Source organism: Peromyscus leucopus, chromosome 13 (assembly GCF_004664715.2).
Source record: "Peromyscus leucopus breed LL Stock chromosome 13, UCI_PerLeu_2.1, whole genome shotgun sequence".
Taxonomy (NCBI): Eukaryota; Metazoa; Chordata; class Mammalia; order Rodentia; family Cricetidae; genus Peromyscus; species Peromyscus leucopus.
The window spans coordinates 40,053,445-40,077,382 of record NC_051074.1 but is presented as its reverse complement, the minus strand read 5'-3'; the positions used below and the strand labels follow the sequence as shown (position 1 = coordinate 40,077,382).

The 23,938-nt window shown below is 46.1% G+C and overlaps 1 protein-coding gene across 1 annotated transcript in view; it reads right to left on the bottom strand.

The window, feature by feature from the left end:
- Positions 1 to 10,374, bottom strand: part of Marchf4 (membrane associated ring-CH-type finger 4) — a 120,565-nt gene extending 110,191 nt beyond the window's left edge. Inside the window, exon 1 of the mRNA XM_028870024.2 lies at positions 9,866 to 10,374. Coding sequence (XP_028725857.2) covers positions 9,866 to 10,357 — 492 coding nt within the window. The 5' untranslated portion in view covers positions 10,358 to 10,374. The remainder of the gene's footprint in view (positions 1 to 9,865) is intronic.
- Positions 10,375 to 23,938: the final 13,564 nt, after the last annotated feature.

Genomic DNA, 23,938 nt, shown 5'->3' with positions numbered 1-23,938 from the left:
GCCTCCAGCCAGGGTAATGATTACTATGATTGCTAAGACAATAATCATCAGTATTTGTCCTTACAATATCAGAAAATTAAATTGGTTGGGCCTCTGAAGAAATTATCTACAAGCTCCATGTTTGGAATTTTAATTTATGCATGTGAGTGAACAGATACACAGACACTCACAAATGTATTTTCTACCAGGCGTGTACTAGGGACCACAGATAGCATTATTAACATGGAATGAATGTGCTCCAGGAAGAAGGAGAAAGAATCAGCAATCACTAAGTTCCTACTATGTGCAGAGTCATGTCTTAGCCACAATGATGGTAGCTTCAAGAGGGTTTTGTAGATGTTGATTCTCTTCTATCACATTCAAATTAACCTCTCTATAAATGAGGAAAATAATTTGGTCTGTCTTCCACAGTAATTTTGTAGATGACTTGAAATTTCGTAGATTAGTGTTGAGTATTTGGCCGGTCGTGTAACCCAGTACTGCTGTTTTTACTATTTCTCTTAATCCGGTACAACAAGTAAGGAATTTAGTATCTATCCTAGTTACCTTTAGCTGCCAACTTCACACAGCCTAGAGAAATGTTTATGAGTCCAGGCTTCGTGGCACATGCCTTTAACCCCAGCACTCGGGAGGCAGAGCCAGGCGGATCTCTGTGAGTTTGAGGCCAGCCTGGTCTACAGAGTGAGTCCCAGCACAGCCAGGGCTATGTAGAGAGACTTCACCCATTTCTCCACCTGCCCCCTTCCCCAAAAAAAGAAAGAGAAAGAAAAGAAATCCTCATGAGAGCAGTTAGTTGAGTTAAAAACTAGGACCTGGGTATCCTTTTATGGGGCAAAAGGTAACTCCTTGGATTCTAGAGTTAGGTAGAGACTATATTTTTAGATCCTCCATCTTTTTTCCTGATGGCATCTACCTGGTACTCAAAATGTAATTCATACCCAGGTAAGACAAATGCCACATGTTCTGTCATATGTGGATGCTAGCTTTGAAATTTTAGATTTGCATGTTTACTTGGAGTCTATAGAGGTCGGGAAGCTGGAAAGGGCTTGTGAGGGAGGTTAGGGAAGAGGCTTTCAGTTGTGAGGTCTAATAGTACACACGTGATGTGAAACTAGAGAAGAGATCCTGGGGATTCAAGGTTTAAGTGGGAACTGGGGCAGTGGGACAGGGAGAGGAGATGGTGGAGAGTGGGTCGACCGAGTCTAAGAATGTAGAAAAACACTTTTGGAACCCCACTAGTCTGTTAAGCTGATTATAAAAATGCAATTGGGGAATTGCCGCAGAGATGGATCTGTAGTTAAGATCGTGCATTGTTCTCACAGAAGATGCAGATCCGTGCCAGGTGGATCATAACCATCTGTAACTCCAGCTCCAGGGTGTTCCAATGCCTCTGGGCTCCTCAGGTGTCCGCACTCATGTTCACATACCCACACATGAACACGCACATACATGTGATTTAAAAAAAGATGAATCTTTAAAAATTTTATTAAAGCCAGGCGTAGTGGGGCATGCCTTTAATCCCAACACTTGGGAGGCAGAGACAGGTGAATCTCTGTGAGTTCGAGGCCAGCCTGGTGTACAGAGTGAGTTTCAGGACAGCCAAAGCTACATAGTGAGACCATGTCTCTAAATAAATAAATAAATAAATAAATAAATACATAAATACATAAATAAATAGATAGATAGATAGATAAATGAATAAACAAATAAGTAAATTGATGAATAAAGTATTAAGAAAGTTTGAACACAGGTACACTGCATGGGTTGGCAATACTTTCCCCCAGAAGACATGGGCTATCAAATGAAAATGCCCAGTGCCAAGACTGGGATATCTCCTTACAAGTTATCAGTCAGGGAGACTCCAGGGATGCCCCAAACAACACAAGTTATTGCTATTGCTCTTACCATAACTGATAGTAAGACCTTTTGCTGAAGACATAACACACGTGGGTTGCAGGACAGAAAAAACCAAGCTGGAACTGACCAGAAAACTTCCTCCATTCTGGTTAGCTCCCTTTGGTGGAGCCAGAAGAAGGCCATGAGGAGGGACAAGTCATTAGTGCTATGACCCAGTGCTGAACCTGAATGCTACAATACCAACCTGCCGTGCGAGATGCGCCCACTAGTACAACAGTGATATGCAAGTTATAGGGATCATCAACCACTTTCTGGCTGGGTTTGAGGCCTTGGCCTCATGAGGAAAGTCACGGTTGGCACTATAACCCTGGTCAAAGACCCACAGCCCGGGAGCCCCAGGCCTCTAGTGGGAAACCTCTGCCGGTCTTTCACTACATGGACATGCTGTTCAATTGCCTTCTAAATGTTTACGTTTATACCGTAGGCTAGCGTTGTTCTCAACCTTGGCCAAAGAGGCTGCCCTCTACAATGGGCAGCAGTTAACGCAGCAACTCTTAACGGATCAAAGCACTGAGGACAAATGACTGCTGAGTGAGTGCCTGTCCCCACTGGGACACCTGGATCACCCCATCCAACTCAAGACCCGGGGAACCCTGCAGAAAAGGAGATGGGGAGGATGTAAAAACTGGAGCATGCTCTGAGACGCTGCCTTCTGGACATGATGTGGTCATTGCCTTCATGAACTCCACGGCTGCTGTGGTTGCCCACCCAAGATCAAGCCAACAGGATCAGTCAGAATTCCAACAGGCAACACAAATTGTACTCAGTGAGCTATAAAAGGAGAAGATATGAAGTGGAGGGGGGTATTCTGGGGGACAGTCAGGGGGAATGGGAAGGGCTATCGGGTAGATGACATCAATATATACTCTGTCTATATGAAATCGTCAAAGAATAAATAAAAGATATTCTGGAAAATGTAATTAATCCCATGTTGTCACACGGTTAGCTCCCCTGTCTATGTCCACTTCTGCTTTGCACATCCAAACAAGGAGGGGTCAAATGTGCACTGTACGCCATACACACATACAAAGCCTGTCTTGCATACAGTTCATTGTAGGTGTGGGGGGGGGGAGTGCTGTGCAGCTTGGGCCACACAATAGTCACTGGCCAGCCCCTTCACATCCAGGCTCCCCTCCAACTTGGCTTTCTTCCCATCAAACCAGAAGTGCTCGCTTATTTCCACAGTCCTTCTAGAATGCCCCCTTCCTTCGGCTTCCTTCCCTCCCCCACACTCATGGGACACAGCTGGGCTTCTCCAACATACCATGTTCTCAGCTGTTCCCTACGTTTATCTTCTCTCAGGCTCCCTTGGAATCCATATTCCACAACTTCCTGCCACCCCCCCCCCCACAGCTGTATTAAGTAACTCTCTGTGTGAATGGCTGAGCTTGAAGCCACACCCAATAAATGAGCCAGTCCTTCCCAAACTGATGCTGACTGGCAAGTATAAGATTACTGGGCATCATGCAGAGCAGCGGTTCTCAACCTCTGGGGCACAATCCCTCTGGGGGTCGAATGACCCTTTCACAGGGATTGCATATCAGATATCCTGCATATTGACATTATGATTCATAACAGCAGCAGAATTACAGCTACGAAATAGCAACGAAGATAATTTTATGTTGGGGGTCACCACAACATGAGGGATGGTATTAAAGAGTCACAGCGTTAGAAATGTTGAGAACCACTGATGTGGAGGATCAACAGATATTTGATTTCAGAATTGTACTACACATCTGTCAAGACACCAATTGTCTTCCCCCAACCCATCCCCCCACCCTGTGTGTGTGTGTGTGTGTGTGTGTGTGTGTGTGTGTGTGTGTAAGAGACAGAGACAGATAGAGATAGAGAGAAAGAGACAGAGACATATTCTGATATTTTCACAAGTATAGGATGTACATGTCAATGATACACAAATTGGCAAAATGTCCAGGGACCTAGCTGTGAGTTTGAACATCTTTATGCCCAACAGATCATTAGAGCATTAGTAATGAAGACTCAGAAGAACATTAGGAGGGAGAAAGGGTCCTTGGACCTTCCCGTTTAAGTAGGAACTTCAAATGGAGGTAGAAATGAAAAGGCAGCAATGGAAACGCTGAAAGTAGTGGCCAGCTTTTCTGGTGGGAACCTGTAGTCTTCAGTCCACAGTGGTGCCTTGCCTATCGGCTGTGAAGGGTTTGCTCCCTTATCCTGGTATGTGCATGGTGAAAATTCACGACCGCACCAATCATATGACTACCAACATCTTGGGGTTCCTAGAAACACATGACAAAGTCCATTCGCTTCTCAAGGACATGTTTGAATACTCCTTATACTCTGTTTACTGAAACAAGATGTCCCAACATTAGATAAGCCTTGAAGAAGGATGGGGGTGTCATTTATTTCTGCTTGGATTTAAGAAATCCCTCTGGACCCTCCCAAACAATGTCATTTGCGAACTGAAACTCGCAAACCGAGAAGGGATCATGAGTCCTCTAGCTCCAAGCATCTATGAATTTTCTCTCTAAAGCAGCCTAGCTTTGACAGAATGCACTTGATAGGGGTCAAAACTCAAACTGACTTCCCTGGAGATCCCCCACTGGCCAAGGCACTGCCCTTTATGGCCCTTCTTTTGTACCACATCCTTTCAACATTGGGTGGTAGTGTTGATTTTTTTTCCTCCTAAACATTCTCTTTTTTTTCCCCAATGATTTAGACTATGGATATGTCCACTTAAGCAAACGTTTCATCACTTAATTTTGAGCATGAAGCGAGTGCCATGTACTGAGCTGAGATCTAATGGCCTCAGGGTGCCGAGGAAAAAGCACACACTGGTTGCTTCCTCCTGGGATCTTATAGTCCTTTCATAACGCCTCCCTTGGACCCAGGCAAGTCGTCTCTGGCTTTAGAAGGTTTATAGCTATTCCCTCTTCAATAACACCCATCCACAGAGAAGGAGTCTGCAAAGTTGAGGAACCATGTCCCTCTTCTGGAATGTGCTCCTGGGACCCTGGAGTTCTTGCCAAGATAGAATCGAGCCTGATCCTAGGACCTGGAAGACTTTCTTCAGGTCTATAAACTTCAGTCCCAGGCTAGAGAACTAGGGCGAGAAGCCACTGTTCCGGGAATGGTATGGACAGAACTTGGACAAGAGAATCAGAGTGGTCTGTGGACATCTCCATCGGCTAATGCAGAATTCAGACAAATCTGAAAGTTACACATTCAAATTCTTGCTCTCGCTTGCGTTGAAGGCACAGTAGTCAGGCTGAGAGGGTAGAGCTATATTTAACAGTTTGTCAGCTGGCTTTATGACTTGTAAATATTCTAGCCTACAGTATTCGAGCTTCTATTACTGTCTTTGCCTAAGATCCATGAGTTAATAGGTGTGGGTTTGTTCACTGTGCAAAGAGGTATTAATGAAGCAAATACACAAAGAGACATAAAACCAAATTGCACTTCCTAGTGCAGATACATCCTCTGGGCCTAAACTGCTCTTCTGGATCTCCATTTCCCAGAGTTCTCAGTGTACCTTGCAGGTTCCCCCTGAACCTTGTAAAACCCTTTATTCTATGGTTCAAAAACCCACCACACTGGCTAAGACCTTCCTCGTTATTCTTGCTCCCTGTGAACAAAGATCTCAGGAAGCCAGCCCCCAAAGAACAAGAAAGGCACCCAAGTCTGTTAAATTCCTCTAGACCTGTTTCCTGCTTTTCATTAAATCCAAAACATGCACCTCCTCCCTACCCTGCTCCGGACTGCATCCTTAGCCCTTAGCCCCGCCTCCAGGCATTCCGCGGCTTCCCAGCCTAGCAGGTGGTTGCATCTCTGTGAAGGCACACTCTTCTCACATCTCTTCTGCTGCTTTCTATCTAGCTTCCACCTTTCAGCCTGAATCTGTTTCCTCTCACTTGGTCTTCAGCAGCAACAGAGAAGCCTTCCTGACTAATTGGGGGAAAAGTAGCAAACCCCCCACCCACCTACCGTCCTCCATACCTGTCTTTCTGAATAGGTATCCAGCCCACTGGCTGTTTTTAAATCTGCCTCTTTCTTGTTCGGATAATAACGAAATTCACTCAGGTTCATCTGCTGTGTGTTCTTGATCTCTGTCAGGTCCTGTGATGTCTGGGTTAGATTGTGACATCCCAGAAGACAGGGCCACATCTAACGTGTGTCTGTAGCCCCTGCTCAGCAAAGCAGCAGGCCTAGTTGGCTCTTAATAAAGACTTTGGTGTTGGAAACAGAGGAACAGCACTCTGTGCCTAGAGCATTGTGTGTGCAGGAGAAGCCATCCACGACTGTCCCAGCCCTCCTGCTAGCCTATGAGCTGGAGCACGCTTTAACAAAAGCAAGTGAGCGCGATAATAACAATAACAGAAAATTGTCACAGCTGCTCATGTAGTATTGACCGACTTGGTGTTCAGAGTCATCCTACAAAGCAGGGGCTGCCATTATTTTACAAATGAGGAATCTGAGGCACCGTTAGGTCATGTAACTAGTTCATCACTCCAACTAGGGCCTTCTGGCTTCAGGCAGCCTCAGCTTAACCAACCATGGTGCACTGTCCTTCTAGGAGGATTGGACGGCATTAGCCACAAGTAGAGAGTGAGGGGATATGCAAAAGCCCTGCCATACACTCTCAGGGGTCTTTGAACATGGTCTTATATAAAGGAATGGCTGAGAAGAGAAGAGAATGGCTATTCAGGAACTTTCTAGCATGGAGCCAACAGGTTCTCAAAGCATTTGTTCACACCTCACCCTTCCTTCTCCTCCCAGAACCCCTCCTCTGTTTCTCAAACATTCTGTCTGCTCACACTTGCATGATTAAGTTAGTTGTTTCATGCAGCCAGACTGTTTTCCCCAGATCTGTACCCGCTCCTCATCGCTTAGGTGCCAGCTTGGATGGGACATTCTTAGGAAGGCTCTTCCTGTTCACCCAATCGGATGTGGATGTCCTTGTCTCATCCCTTCCATTTCATTCATGGTTAACTCATTTTCATTTTTGTGTAGGACCTTGTCTGCCTCGTCTTCACTATGGTTCTCCATCTGGAATCACCTTGCTCATCTGCTAGTTCACTTGCCCTTTGCTGTGTCCCCACTGGAAGGCCAGCTTCAAAACAGCAGAGATCTCCCCTGCTTTTGTTTACTCACGGATGCTTAGTACTGGAGCCATAGCACCCTGTGGCTTTTAACCATTTGTCACATTAGTGCATGAGTGAATGCGTGAAAGTCCTTTGTGGAAACCTGCAAATGTGAACCTAACCGGTTTGAATCCCCCCCAGAACCCTTCACTACGCCACTCCAAGCACTTTGCAAGAAGAGACCAAATCTTTATTTTTGTCAATCTTTTGGATCCTAGGGTACTGACAAATGAGAGCATGGTATGTGGGAGGGTAAGTTTTTGGTTCCTTTGTCTGGACAGGGAAAAAAAAAACCAAGCCATTCAGCTATTCAGATCACTGCTCTCCTAGACCAGGGAGAGACCACTGATTGACAGTGTGCTCTCTCTGTCTCTCTCTCTCAACAGAACTGAAATACAGAAATCTCCACCTGACCACTTCTCCATCTCCCTCTCTCCTTCTCTATCCCCACCTCTCCTCTTTTCTCTTTCTCCAGACTTCCCCCAGCTCCCTCCTTTGTCTCCCTTCCTCAATGAAATTCTGTAACAAAGGGTGAGAAGAAAGTGGGAAACCAGGCCCCCACATCTAGCACAACACCCATAGTTCTGTTACCACGATAACACGATCCCAGTAAAACCCCTTGGCTCCTACAAGGAAACCCTTCTAAACACAATAATCATTTTTTTCCCCCTTTCTTCGACACAAAGTTTCCCTGTGTAGCCTTGGCTGTCCTGGAACTCACTCTGTAGACCAGGCAGGCCTTGAACTCACAGAGATCCGCCTGCCTCTGCCTGCCAAATGCTGGGATTAAAAGCATGGGCCACCACCGCCTGACCCATGATAATCATTTTTAAGAAGTGTTTTATTTGGTCCCATCTCAATGAAGACACAGCCCCTCACACATAATAAGAGATCCCATTCCTCTAGTGATGTTAGCTTTTTTTTTATTCAGCACTCCATTTATAACACATAGTAAAGATGACGAACAACAATAAAAGTTCCCAATCCTTGAGCAGATCTTGTGCCACGAGAGGGCATTTTAGAATATGACTAATGACCCCGCCCCCTATTTTCCCTTTTCTAATAAAATGCAGCTTTTCCATGATCGAAAAACATGTTAATAATATGTTAATCCCTTACAAGGTATTTTTACACTTCTGGGCTCTCCTACAAAGAAAGGATATGGAAAGCAAGTGCTATCTCGTGGAAACTGGAATTGCGGCCCAGAGGCATAAAGTTATTTGAAGAATATTTCACAGCAGGTGAAATATTATCTCAGCACATGTTCCAAGACTTGCTGTTTTCTAGAGACAAGAGAGCTCTTGCCAGAAGGCACACTTCCAACAGCCCCTGTGATATGCACACATGTGCCAGCCCATATGGGAGAAGGAAGAAATACTTTAGGAAGTTAATAAGCAAAATCACTCTATGTTTTGGAAAAGCTGAGGTCCTTGAATGAGACAAATCCTGACCCAAAGTCAGGCTCATCTTTGCTCTTAGCCACAGACCCACATGTCTTCTACAGAAGTTCAGAATTGGCACTGGAGCAATGTGCTAGAAGAAAGGCACCGAGTGGGCAACCTGGACCTGCTCACCCACCAGCATATCATTTGTGGCTTCAGGTAATCATAGTGATATGAAGGAGGAGCCCAACCCTCGGTCTCTCAGAGATCCTTAGTCACTTCTTCCTTTCATAATGCCTAGGCTGTAGCCCCAGGCATCCCCGGTCCTTAAGGGCTTTGCCCATTCAGAGACAAGAGAAGAAAAAATGAATGAAAATGTCAGCTAAGCCTGCATCTCACTGAGTAAGCAAGGGGGGGGGGCTTGCCAGGAGCACCAACGTGGCATCCTACTTCATTGACACCTATTCAAGAACACCCAGAATCTCTCTCCGCTGAAGAGGTCACAGAGGTGAACAGTACCCCGCCCACATCCCTATCAAACGTTCCCTCTCCCGCATCACTAAGGAGACCCGATTTCCAGGTGAGCCCTGGGACTGTTCCTTATGTGTTTTCACAATTCAGGGCTGTTGTGAGTTAGCACATCTACCCAGTGTTGTGAACACAAGACAGTTGGTGGAGTAATAAGAGGGTTGTCTGTGGAAATCTGAATAGATAAGGAAGGGAGAACCTGCCTGACTTGGAAAAAAAAAATTTTTTTTTCTCCATCCCATGGCATGGATGGGGAAAGTAGAAGGGAAGAGAAGGGAAGGAGACTAGATCTGGCAAGATTCTTTCCTAATGTCCCTTAAACTCACTCTGGCTTAGAGTATCTGCTTCCAACACAGGAAAATGCAAGATCGCCAAGAAGTGTCTTGGCAAACTGAGGTAGCCGCAAAGAAAAAAAAAAAAAAAAGAAGAAAGAAAGAAAAACAAACAAACAAGACTTTTGTACTCCACTCTACGAGAATAGGAAGGGAGGACACAATCTTAGCACAATTTCAGAAAAGGAAGAAATTTGAAGGTAGAGCTGAATATGGGCTGGGGTGAGGATTTACCAGCAAGACACCAACTGAAAGTGTTTTTTAGCAACAACCATGAAGGTCCCTCTGAGTCACTTCATTGCTTCTGGATCTTCTGTTCTGAGTGCTTCTGGAAGTTTGGGCATGGAATTAAAGAGACTTGCATTGAGGGGGAGGTGCAAAATCAAAGCGCAACTGAGCTAGTTACCAAACAAGCTCCCTCAGGCACCTATTGGTCAAGCTTCACCACAAGAAACATCACTGAGAAACTCTAAACACCATCGCTGACACTAGAAACAGCATAATAGTTCCCTGGGGCAAACAGTTAAGTGGCCATCTGCATGGCCAGGAGATACCACACACCAGAGCAGGGGAAATGGAAAGCACTCACCTGTTCTGGTCCCTGGAAACAGATGCGGCAGAGGGGAGTCCTCATACCACTGTCCAAGCTACTTCCTAGAGAGTAGCAGTCCTCAGCTTTCTCCTTACAGAATTCCTCAGAGGAAGTACTGCTGAGCAGGCAGGCAGGTGGCCCTGTGGCTGGGCCATCCCAGTCATCTTCCACAGAAGGAGGCAAAGGTGGTGGAGGCGGCAGAGGAGGGGTCTCCCTTCCCACCGCTTCTCGAGGGCCCCTCCAGCCTGCCCACCCCCCGGCACCCAGAGCCGGAAGGGTGTTGTTGTTGGCCGCCACACCAGGGAGCTGGGGGTCACCGTGCATGGGCAGGGGCGCTGGAGGGGGGCGCCTCAGCAGGAAAACCTTCAGGTCATTGAAGAGCATTCGGCAGCGGCACTTGAGGAGACCCTGGTGGCGCAACATCTGGGGAGCTGGGGTGCACAATCCACAGCAGCAGCACCACAGCAGCCCACCCAGGGGCATGAGCATGTGATGGGGAAACAGAGGACTGGAGAGGGGCAGCTGGAGTCTTTGAAGAGGTGGATAGGGTGGGGCTTTGGGGTCCACAGTGTTTCTGTGTTGTGGAAGAATCTCCTTTCTTATTGGCTCTTCTTATAACCCCTCCACGCAGCAAATAAATTACCTCCTCGACTGACAACTGTGAGTCAATGATTCTGAACGCTCCTAAGAAAATGCAAAGTTTAAAAAAAAAAAAGAAAAGTTTTTCTTGCCCTGGCAGCCCCACCCCAACCTCAGACTTAATTCTGGCTGTTGTCTCTTTTCTGTCTTTGACCCCAGAGGACTACTAGAAGCAGAGCAATAGAAGAAGCGTGGATGTCTGACCAATGTCTAATTGTTAAAAGTTCCCAAGGAAAAGATTGAGAGAGTCTTCTCAAATCTCTAGGCTGTGGTAAATCTCCTTTACATAAAAGGGTGGAGAAGATTATAACGCAAATTTGGAGCAGCTAGATCTGGGCTTAGGGAAACCAGCTCAGTGAAGATTGCACGTGAGAGAGAGAAAAGATAGGCTTCCTCAGGTAGTAAGAAGTGGTTGGGGGAAGGCAAGATGGGGGAGGGGGCAGAGAAGGTTAGGAGAAGTTCTGATTCTCTTGGGCAGAAAACTGGGGCAATTAACCCCCAGTAGCACCAGAGTAGCTTTTAAGAAAGGGATTGGGAGACTGGTTGCAGGTGAAATTGGGCAAAGAGCTTGTGCTTGGCCTATGCAGCCAAAAGGCTACCCAGAAGAGGTTGGGTATAGGGCGGTGGACCAGAAAAGGATGTAGGAAAAAAAGATCCTTAACCCTCGAAGGGCTGTTTCCTTCCAGAGCCTAAGGTCCTGAATAGAGGGAGGGTGTATTTGGGAGAGGGAAGGTGATGGAACAGAGAAAGGAGGTGGAGAAGAGGGGCGTGGGGAGGGGACAGGAGAAAGGAATAGTTACATGATCTCAGCCCCCAGCCCACCCCAGCTGCAGTCTGTAAATTGGAGGCCCCTCCCCTTGGTTCCATCAAAGGTCCCTTCGGGCGAGGTTCCAGGGCTGGAAGACAGGCAGGTCCGGGCTGGAAAGTGGCCTCGCTTTCTCCTCCTCGTCCTCTTCGGGGTCGCTGTCGTCGTCCTCCTCCTCCTGCTGTGGGTCTGCACGCGACCGGCGCTGCTGCTGTGGCGGCAGAAGCGACCGCTGATCGGCGTCCTGGTGTCTCCCCGGCGGGGGCTGCTCCGGCTGGTCCTCTGGCTGCTGCTGCCCGCGGTCCAGCGTGGTCGCGACTCCAGGCTTCATGATCCTCCTCCTCTTCCTTCCCGGGGGGCCGGCCCTGGGCCCCCGCTCCCGGGCAGTGCTGCCATGCAACCAGAGACAAGGCAGGCGCGTGGGGGTAGGGGCGGTGGGGAAGTGATGGGGGAGAATTAAAAAAATAATAATAATACTAATGGAACAATTCAGTTCTCAGATAATCAGGAAAGAGTGCTTCTGGCGGGTGGGGGCGGAGGAGGGCGACTGCCAGGTCCTGTCGGCAGCTCTGCCCCCGCTCCCCCACCTAGGGCGGCCTTGGCCGGCTCTCTGCTCCCACCCCCACGCCGCCCCTCCCTCCTCCGGCTGCCTCTGGCTGGCTGGGCTCGCTGCTGTTGCTACCTCTCCTCGCAGATGCAGATGCACGGAGGTAAGGCTGGTTGGCGGTGTCAGCCGAAGGTGGGGAGGGGGAATAGAGACGGTGTGGCCGAGATGGTCAGGCAGGCGGCACTTGGCTCCAGCTTGGTCCCGGAGACTCCCCAGAACCGTATATAAATATATCTCTTAGAAAAGCCGAAAAGGAAGCAAAAATCAGATTCCAGCCTGCTGCCAGGTGTTGTCTTCCGCCGTTGCTCAGCACCCGCCGCCGCGACTGCTGCCCCCCTGGCTCAGTTCCCAAAGGGGTGGTGCTGGAAGGGAGGTGCCGGGGCGGTAGGCTGACGGTCCGAGGACTGCAAACAAGCTTCTCGGAGCGGAGAAGGCACCCGGCGACTTCCACCCGCGCGGCCGGGGAAGCCGCGGCTGCGTTCAGCACCTGGGTGAGTGGACAGCTCCCACCCAGACCCCGCGCGCGTCACGCTAGTGGGGGCCTGACGCAGACGCCGCGGAGGGATGGAGGAGGGAAAAGGAGATGAGAGCGAAAGAGACGAGGAGAGACCGAGCCAGAGGAGGAGAGGGAACTGTTTGATGGAAGAGGATCGGGGAGGAACCAGGGGAAAGGGAGGTAACGAAGAGAAGGAGGGATTTAGAAGAGGAGGGAGGAGGCAGTGAAGAGTAAAAGAGGCGGAATGGGAACTTGGACGGTGGAGTGATGCGCGTACTAACTCCCACATCTTCCCTCAGCTGGAAAGGATCCGGGTGGACAGTACTATTCATAGGCTCCCTGCTCACTGTACCTTCTCACCACTTAACCTCAGCACATAGACACCCGATACAGTTGCCTCTTAACCAGAATCCGTGGTGCTCTTCACTACAAGCCCTTAAAGGAGATGCCACGTTGGAAGCTTTGGAAAAGATAAAGTTTTGTGACTTCCATATCGAAGCTGGGACCTGCTGGAGATTAAATCTCTCATGACTCAGACCTCATGAGAAAAGGGATTTAAACCTGCAAGCAACTTCACCTCCTAGAATTTAAACTGCAACGGGGAAGGATCTCTCTCTCTCTCTCTCTCTCTCTCTCTCTCTCTCTCTCTCTCTCTCTCTCTCTCTCCCTTCTTCCCTCCCTCCCCTCCCTCTCTCTCTGTTGTGTTTTGGGTTCCTTTTGATCCCATATGCCTAAGCTGATGGCTTGAGGAGAGGTACATATTTGTTAATGACTTATAGCCACCATTATCACAATCAACTTCACTCCAAGCCACCATGTTCTTTCAGCTGTGAGTCATAAGAAACCAGGGCAATGATATAGCCTCATGCTAACCTATATCCCTAATTTCCCCCATCTATGTCTCCCACAGAGCCACCAGCAAGGAGAACTTTGAAATTGATTTGAATTTCCTCTACCTTTTCCTCTTCTGACTTGTATTGCCCTGCCCATCCTTCTGGTGGAATTTCTAATGAGCAGAAGAGTATCTCTAAATGCAAAGAACCCAAAAGAGAAGGAAATTTTAAAAAGGCTGCATAAATACTCAGTGTTTACATCTGCAGACTTCGGACATTTATAATTTAGAATTTCTCTTTGCCCCCCCACCCCACCCCCGTCACTCCTATAGGGTCACAGACTTAAGAGAACACATTCCAGTGAGTCATCAACACAGCTGAGCTAATTATGCTAATGCATTTAGAAATTCCGAAGCTATAGACAGAGTAGAATGTAAAATCACCACACCAGAATATCATTGGCATGAAGTTCAGCTCAATGAATCATAAGAAAATTGCCCCTTTTGTTGGTGTCTCCATGAATGATTCATTCCCTTGAGCCCTAGGGAGCAAAGGCCTATATCTAGGTCTTGGTCAACCAAGCGTGGCTGCTTAGCTAAATCATGTCCCAGCAGCTGACGTGATTGCCGAGATCCTGCTCAAAGTCAGGATTTGAAATTGATGCCAGGCCAGCAAGATGGTTCAGCAGGTGAAAGTGTTCACCACCAAGCCTGACCTACCTGAGTTTGATTCCTGGGATCCCTGGTGGAAGGAGAGAACTGACTCCTACCACCAAGCCTGACCTACCTGAGTTCGATCCCAGGGATCCCTAGTGAAAGAAGAGACGTAGCTCTTACAAGTATACCATGGCACACACATGCCCCCACACACTAAACAAATATATGTAATAAAAAGAATGCCACTGTTTTAATAACTATAAAATAATGCTTGGATTATTGATACGTGCATGAACGCTGCTGCGAAATGAACTCTTTGAAAGCATCTATACTCTATACCACCCTGGATCTGCCTCTGGCACTGTGGAGGTCACTCTCTATAAAACTGACCTCATCACGTGTTTGTCTCCCTTCATCTGACTTAGAGCTCCTTGAATGGACCAGTGTTTGTATTTTTATCAGCAGTGCCTGAAGTCCAGCTGGTGACCAGGGGAAGGACTGAGCAGATCGATGGCCCTTTTTCAGTGAAGCTACGTCTTTCTCCCCGTCAGTGTGAACACGACTGAGTACCCGTCGAACCTAAAATTGAGGTTTTATCAATTTAAGGTTTTATCCCCATGAAATGCTCATTCCAATCGTGTTGTGTAGTAAAATGCGGCGGGAGGTGGAAAAGCCGCCCCTCAGGGAGATTTGGAGCCTCTATGTTCAGACTGTTTTGCTCCACCCTGCCCCTGCACGTGAAAGATATCTGTAAATAGAAAGCTGCTAATGATGGGGGCGGGGACACAACTGGATTGTCTATAGAAAGACAGATCCTTGTGAATTCTGTTTAGAATGTAATACAAATCCTGAAGAACATCTCACTGAATTAGACTCCCTCTATGTTACTGCTGAATCATGAGCCTCGAGAGGAAAAACAACCATAAAGAAAATGTTAAATCAATGGGTCTCCATTTAAACATTCAGAAAACATTTACTGAACACCAATCATAGGTAAGGAATGGTGTTGGAAGACACAGGAACACAAAAATGAATTGGTTAGAATGGCATCCCCGGGAGTCCCATACTAGAAATACATGCATAATCATAATGTAAGGCATACAATAAGTGCTACCCAAATATAAAAAGTTTCAGGAGTGTTCAGGATAGGGAGGTAATACCTACAGTTTAGCAGCAATTAGAAGAGGTGGGAAGAGGCTGGGGGAGGTGGGGATGGGTGTCAGAGTTCTGGGAAAACCTTTTTCAAGAAATGGCATCCAAACTGAGTTAAAAGATGTGGAATTCAGAAGAAGAAAGTAATTCTTGGCAACAGGAACACACTACGTCAGCCCTTTCATTCGGCTGAGCTGGAAGCAGCTAAACGTAAAGGTACAAAGGTGAATGGCGCCAGATTCCAGAAGGTTCTAAATGCCTCACTGTGAGAAGATTTACTCATTGACCAGGTACTTGTTTTAATGGCTTTAAAGATTTGGAACCGAAGGTGAAGGGCAAAAATAAACTTTATCGCTGAGCAGGTTAATTAACTGGATGGGATTTCATTGCTAACAGGTAGGAAGCAATCAATATTTTTCATTTCACGCCAGAAAGTTCTCAGCTCCTTAATGGATTTATTCTTTTAAATGAGGTTGTTTTCAGATATATTTCAATGCACACGAAGATGCTGGGGTCATATGAATTTCAAGAAGAGTGAAGGAATGAGAGGTCCGTGGAATAGTCTAGGAAGAAATATTAGGACCCCCAGAGATCCAAAATGACTCATTTGAGAGGCTGCTGTGCTTAATTTTCTGAACAGGGAAGCTCCAAGGGCCTCCAGCCCGGCTGTTGTTTCTTATTTGCCTAGACAGAGTGTGCCAAAGACAGAGGAGGTTTTACAGGAATTGGAGCGCTCTGAGCACTGGATCACACAGCAAATGAGTATTATACATAATTCATCTGTATTCTAATCTTTCCTATAATTTGTTTTCCAAATTTTGCAATATCTTCATTGACTGTCTTCAAATGCATAATAATTGGCAGAATTTCTATTAATATGCAAATTATTAACATCTATTCTATACAGGACCAGACACCCTCTTCATAGGTACTTAGAATACTCATTTAAAAATAGGAATTCTTGGGACCAGCAAGATGGCCTAGGAGGTAAAGTGTTTACTGCATAAGCCTGACAACATGAGTTCAATCCCTGGAATCCATGTAAAGGTGTCGTCTGATACGCATGCATGTACCGTTCACATATGTACCCACGCATCACACATGCACACAGAGGGGAGAGAGAAAGAATAATTTAAGAAATAAAAACACAGAAACTCTTGGAGCTGGAGAAAAGGATCCGGGAGAGATTTAGAGCACTTTTTGTTCGTGCAGAAGACTTGGACTCAGTTCCCTGCACCCACACGGTGGCTTACAACCATCCATAACTCCAGTTCCAAGGGATTCAATACCTTCTTCTGGCCTCCCCAGACACCATGCATGCACATGAAATACACACATATATACGTGCAGCACAACACTCGTGTGCATAAAATAAACGGATCTAAAAAAAAAAAAAATTAAAGAAAAACAGATGAACTCTCCCTGGGCATGGAGGCACACGTTTGTGATCCCAGTACCTGAAAAGCGGAGGCAGGCCTGTGAGTTCATGACCATCCAGGGCTACATAGTACATAGTGTCAGGAAGAAATGGGGGGAGGTGAGTAAGGGAGGAAGTGGGGAGGAAAGGGAGGGATGGAAAAAGAGAGATAGGAGAGAGGGAGGAAGTGAGGAAGAAAAAATTCATAGAGACTACTTCCAAATCTACTGAAAAAGAATTTCTTGCAGAGCAACCTAGGAACATATATTTGGACAAGTGTCTCTAAAGTGATTTTTTTTTTTTTTAATGAAAGGGTTTCCACTGTAGCCCAGGCTGACCTTGAACCCACTATTGTAAGCTAGAACTTCTGCAAACTCTTTATCTTCCTGCCTCAGCTTTCAAATGTTGGGATGACAGATTTGAACCATGGTAGCTTGGTAGACTTGATTTTTTTTTTTTTAACTCTCACTATTTCTTAGGTAGTAGCCTTTATTTTCACATTTTGGCTTGAAGAAGCCAATCAAAGCTCGTGCAGTTGGCGAGCTACAGAACTGAGATCCTACAAGGAGTTACCCTGAACCTGGACTCTTGCAATAGAGTGCAGCTTTTAATTAAATTCCCAGGTGCCATGTAGAATCCTTACATAGTTATTTGTCTGTTACACTGTAGTTGATCAAGTCAAGAGACAGTTCAAAATCCAAGCTAACTTAGGGCAGAGAATGTCTAACCGTCCCCATTGAGCCCCACCTCCTAAGATTCATGGCCTGGTGTGTGGATGGGCCTGGTGACTGGTTTTTACTACATGTAAACAGAGATGGAGTATTACTTCAGAGGTCAGCATGCAAAGACATTCCTATAGTTGCACTTATTCTCTGTCTCTTGTGAGCTACAGAGGAGTCTCATGATAAGATACAGAAAGTAAGCCAGGTGGTGGTACACATGACTTTAATTCCAGCACTCGGGAGGCAGAGGCAGGTGGATCTCTGTGAGTTCAAGGCCAGCCTGGTCTACAAAGCAATACCAGGAGAGCCAGAACTGATATAGGAGAAAGCTTGTCTTGAAAAACCAACCCCTTGGGGTTGGGGATTTAGCTCAGTGGTAGAATGCTTGCCTGGCAAGTGCAAGGCCCTGGATTTAGTCCTCAGCTCTGAAAAAAAAGAAAAGAAAAGAAAAAGAAAAACCAACCCTTCACCCCCAACCCCCAAAAAAGAAAGAAAAAGAAACAGAAAGTATCTGCTCTTCAACAGCCAGAGAAACCAAGGTCATCAGCTGACAGTCCATGGACTGACTCCAGACAGCCACCATGTAAGTGAACTTGGAAATGGATCCTTCCTCAGCTGAGCTTTGATATGATGTCGGAATTGGCTTACCTCTTTATAAACATTCACGTAAGTGCCTGAACCAGAGGGCCCAGCTTAGCTGAGCCTGAATCCCAAACTTGTAGATATCCTTAAAGCATCAGAACTGTTTCAAACTCTCTGAACTCTGTCACTGCCCACCTCTAACACACGCAGAGGACTCCCTCTCCACCCACCACCCCCCCCAACACACACAGAGGACTCCCTCTCCACCCACCACCACCCCCAACACACACAGAGGACTCCCTCTCCACCCACCACCATCCCCAACACACACAGAGGACTCCCTCTCCACCTACCACCACCCCCAACACACACAGAGGACTCCCTCTCCACCCACCACCATCCCCAACACACACAGAGGACTGCTGCCCCGGCCAGCGGGGTGTCAATGGGGGCGACCCACCTGTGGGAGAAAATGAAAGGGACGGGGAGACATGAAGGAAGACAGCAAGACAGGGTTCTGATCAAGCTGCAAATTTTATTCTCCTCAGCAAGGCTTATATAGCATGGGAGGCGGGGCAGGAAGGAGGGAAGGGGTGCAGGACAGGTGAAGGGAGACGTGCAGAGGACTCCCTCTCCATCCGACGCCATCTTTGAACAGGCACCAGACTGAACATCTGGGAACAAAAGGAAGTTTTGAAAATCTCTTGTTGAAGCTGATGGCAGAGATTAAGTCTCAAATGACTAAGAGCTCATGAGAAGGGAACATTGTGTCATTTTCTCCATACCTCCTTTTGGGATTCAGACTTCGAGGGCAGGGTTTGGGTTGTCCTTATTTTGACGCCGCCGTGTGCATTAGTCAATGGTGGCTCACAGTAGGTCTCAGTAAATATTTGTGGAATGCCCTGCTCCCGCCAGCACCACATTCATCATCACTATAAGCATGGATCTCTTTTACTTATGGATCATAAGGGTCCCCAGCTATATTCAGGCCTCATCTTAACCAATAGCCCTAGCCACTGACAAGGAGTAATTTGAAATGGATGTTAATTCCTGGTCCTTTTTCTGCTCTTCATTCATGCCACCCTATCTCATATTTCTCGATGAATTTCTAGTGAACCGAAAAAGTGTCCCTAAATGAGAGGACCGCACTGAGTGTGGGAATAATTTATTATACCACAAGTGATAACTTATACATAAAGACATTCAGCATCAGTCACTGTGCCCAGGTTTTCTACCCTGACCTTGGACAAATCTCAGACAGGTGGCCTTTCTCTAATTTTCAAAACCACAACTCTGAACGACAAGCACAGAGCCGAGCTCTCACCCTCCAGTTATCAACCACCACGCTGAGGGCTAGCTACTCTTCTGCATGAGTTCACATTATCTCCAGACACAAGGACAGAGTGATGTTCAAATCATCATCAGCCAGAGGCGATGTAGTGAAGTGCAGAAGGTGTTAAATAGAGATCTGCTTGTTTGCAACTGGAAGTCTATGCTATTCCCAGGGATAGGAATACAACAGAGAGCAAGACAGAATTCTGTCTGTGACCTCATGTAGTTTAAAGCCCAGTGTGAAAAAGAGACAAGTAAGCAAAATAAGTAGAATACATTAATTTCCTCTAGTGACAAGCGCCATGAAGAATATAAACAGAGAAATGTGAGAGGGAATGATTCAGTGGTATGTGTGTTGATGGGGGGGAAATAGAAACAATCCCTGAGTTTAGATGCAAAGAGGGAGAAGAAACCAATGAAAAGATGATCTGAGCCACACGGCGGTGGTGCACAGCTTTAGTCCCAGCTCTCGGGAGGAAGAGGCAGGCGGATCTCTGTGCGTTCAAGGCCAGCCTGGTCTACAGAGCGAATTCCAGGACAGCCAGGGTCACACAGAGAACCTTGTCTCGAACTGCCCCCACCCTCCAAAGAAGACCTGAGTCAGAGAGTTCCAATAGGGCAGTCCCCACGCAAAGGTGGGAATGGTGGCACTTTAGAGCAATGGAAAGAGGGTTAGTTGGAGGTCAGGTGATTTGGGAGGGAAAAGGATGAAATGAGAGTGCAATGCAAGAACCCTACGTAACGACATTTAGTAATGGCGAGTGAATCCACATTTCATTCCACGGGAGCATGGAAACCATCAAGGCTTTAAAGCAATGGAGCTGAGCCTTTCAAAGATCACTTGGATGTCTAGAGGATGTAGTTCAGGGGTAGAGAACCCATCTGAGAGATCACTTGGGTTGCTGACTAGGGAATAACCACTACATGTCTATGTGACTCCAGAGGTTGGCTGTAACCAATGCTCCAGTTCCTCAGTCTGTAAAATACTTATTTGAGAATAAAAAATGAAGAAATATGGTTCTCCTCCGCTTCACCATTCCACGGGCCTTGTGTGGCCCTGCATCTGAGCTGAATTCTTCCATGGGAGCAGAAAATAAGTGTTCAGTATCCATCTCACAGCATAGCATGGTCACCTGATGCCATCTGATACCAGCTCAGCATTTTTTTCTTCCTCTCTAAGGCTCCTCCCTGGGACCTGGTCTCTTGTCCCTGCCCTGCTGTCTCCCCAGCTTCGAACTCTCTCTCAGGGTTTCCAGTTTGGAGGTGCTTCTGGGATGACGACGCCGGCCAGCCTGCTTCCAATCCACCCCAGCCCTGCAGCGCACGCCTTCCTGAGCTCCTTCTGGGAAGGCGAATGGTATCATTAAATATTCAGTGAGCCTGCAATGAGCCAGTGGACATGCCAGAGGGAACCTGCTTCCCAACTGTGCTCAGGGAATAGCTGCCTGAGTGCTCAGTCAGGCTCCTATGAAAAAGTTGGCTGACGCTTCTCAGGGCTCTTCTTCTGACTTGTCCACTTCACAAGTGGTCCCGGAACCTGCGGGCTTCAGTTCTGCCTGGGGAGGAGCCCTCCACAGACCCTACCTCACTAATGGCCTATCAACTTGTTTGAGTCACGTGTGGACTATGCATGGAATCACAGGTGTCTGAGAAGAACATATACGTGTGTGTTTGTAGCCTTTAATCAGACTATATTCTGTATTTACTTCAGTCCCCCCTCCCCCACCCTGGCCCCAGCTCACAGATGAACAGTGATACATACCCACATGCTATAAACTTTAGGCATGTACATATAACCCATTTTAACAAACAGCCCACTTAACACAGCATTGCTTTAAAAAGAGCCTTCTTAAATGACTACCCAATGTGCACATGTGGATCGATAGCAAGACAGAAGTATTGATTTTTGTTAGATACTTACATAACAATAATAAAATCTTGAAATTATATACCCTCTCCTTGTGGGAAATTCACAGGCTGTGTTGGTCTTCCCTATATGGAGAGCACAAAAGTTTATCTGTGCAAGAGATTGGAAATAATTAACAAAAACACAAATAATGACCTATCACATGCTAACTTAGACACTTTACATATTTTGAGCATCTGATTTCACAATCTAGGCCATGAAGACTTTGGGGTTCTATCATTTGTAACAAGAGTGTGTGTTATACCAATGCATGCTCTGTGATTGTGATCTAAATAACATTACTTGGAGGTTTTTTAATTTTTATTGCAACAGTAGTTCTGTATATTTAGCATTTTACCTGTTCAGATTAGCTAATTACTGAAATAGAAAGCTATTACATGGATATTGGTTAAAAATTCATTAAGCTATCCACTTCGGATTCATGTACTGCATATAAGTAAATACCCCAGTGTAACAAAGTTGCTGATTCAAATTCAGGATATGGTCTTATAAAGTAGTCCAGAGTGGTAGAGAGTGCATAGTGTATGAGACCCATCTCCAAACTCTGTTGGTTCACAGGGAGGGGAGAGTTGAGCCCTGATTCTGGTAATTCTGAATTTTTCGTTTTGGTCACTGTACTTAATGTCTCTGTGTTGTTTCCTCATTTGCAAACAAAATGAGCCAACCCCATAGAGCTTGATAAAGAGTAAAGGAGAAAATGAATGCAGATTACTTCGCATGGTGTCTGGCACACGGCACTCACTCACAGTCGGCTTTTTCCATTATGACTACAGCGACCCTGACCCCAAGCACCAACACAGCCAGAGACCACTTGATGCCCAGCATCAATTATGGGTCACAACCTCTGCACCCCAGAAATCTGCAAAAACAGAATGATTACAGATACTCAGAGACCTAACTAACAATCTTTAATGTCCTAACTTGGCCGATTTCATCTGCAACATCCAGACCATACATTTTGATCGGTCTTTCTTTTCTTTCTTTCTTTCTTTCTTTTCTTTTTTCTTTTTTTTTTCTTTCTGGAACTCACTGTAGCCCAGGCTGGCCTCAAACTCACAGAGATCCGCCTGCCTCTGCCTCCTGGGTGCTGGGATTAAAGGCGAGCACCACCACCAACCAGCTACATTTTGGTTTTTCAACTCCCCAGCAAGGCATTGTTTTCAAACTTTCTCAGCAAACACTATGGCCTCTTTTCATTACCAGCTGCCTCACCCTTTGTATTGTAGAGACCCTACTTCCTGGTCCTTTTAGAAATCACCCCCTTTCACATAACCTCTTGAATTTATGTATGCTGGGAAAAGTAGCCTAGCCAATGTTCTCCAATGAACTAACTTGAGGTATGAACAGGGAGTGTGTGTGTATGTGTGCCTGGGTGTGCATACATGCATAACATATGCTCAGGCATGCTCTTGGCCTCTCAGAGTCTTACTTTCTTTATGTAGAAAAGTGGGACTGTTCATTCTCATGCTAGAGGGTTGTATGAGAATGGACACAAGAACATGTGTATCACAGTTACCTTGCATAGTACATAAAGAAAAGCACGGGCTAGTGCAAAATGCAGAGTGGTTCTGTTCTGAGCAATACTTACGTGAGTAATGGGGCCATCTTCATCATCAAGACTTTTGTTTCTTAAATAGAAAGTAGCGTTTTTTTCACTTGAGAAAAGTAAGTCATTTCAGCTTCTCCTGTCTCTTATGTAATCTGTCTGAACTTAAGTTTCATAGTAACGTGTGATTTATTACCCAAAATACCTTGAGCTAACATGATGTATTGACCTCATTATCTAGTTATTTTGAAACTTAGATACTAGGGCTTGCTCTGTCCATCCTTGGGATTGGAGAGTGGCTGTAGAGATCTGGAAGAAAGGAGGCAGCTAAGATTAATAAACAGCCTTAAACCAACAGGTTGTCCTTGCAGAGCTAAGAAAGAGGAAAACCACACGGGGAGACGGTGACCCAGATGAAGCTGTGTCCTGTTTCCAGGACTGAGGCTTGGTGCTTACCTTCCAAAGCACACACCATTCCCACTTACACTTCCCAGGAGAAGACTACAAAACTATGTCCAGCCAATAGCAGCCACAGTTAATTCCCTGGCCAAGATCAAAAACCCTTCAGGCCCTGTCTATAAATATTTTTCTAAAGATTACTCTCTTTAATTTTCTTATTTTTTAAAACTGTTCTTGCTAGTAACAACAGGCATGATTACCCACTCACCCTTTTCTAACTCTTCCTCTGAGAATGTCCTCATGAGTATCCTTTTCTCTTCTACCCTTCTCTCATTCTTCCAAGATTATCACTTCTAAGACAACTCTTGATGAACAAATAAGGAAAGCAACATGCCCAACGGTTAAAGACAGATTGATGATTCAGAAAGACTTGATATTTATCTCAGTCATTGTTTTGGTCAGGATAGGTCGTGTTTTGCTGTAGTAACAAATAGCACTGCATTTCCCTTTTTAAAAAAAAAATCACAATGACATTCATTAGGCTTTACATTGAGTTAGTGAAAGTTCAGTGACTTCAGGGCTGAAGTCCTCATGTGGTGGCTCAGCAATCCAACTCGCTCTCAACCCACAGCACCTCCATGGTAGCACATACAGCCATTCTTTCTGTGGCACAAGAATCAGGCATTAAACATCATATGTCGGCTCTTAAATGTGTCATCCCAGAATTACCTTATCACTTGACGTCACAATACATTGACAAAAGCAGTCACAAGACACTAATTCCAAAGAGAGATGGAAAGAGAATAGAAAACATTGGTGATTACTGGTTTGATTACCATGAGTACTTACAAGCTGTTTGATCTTGGACAAGTTGCTTAGCGCCTGTCTATAAGATAGGAAAAGCAGTAATATCTCCACAATAGTTGAAATTAAATGAGATCAAGAACATGGAGTGCT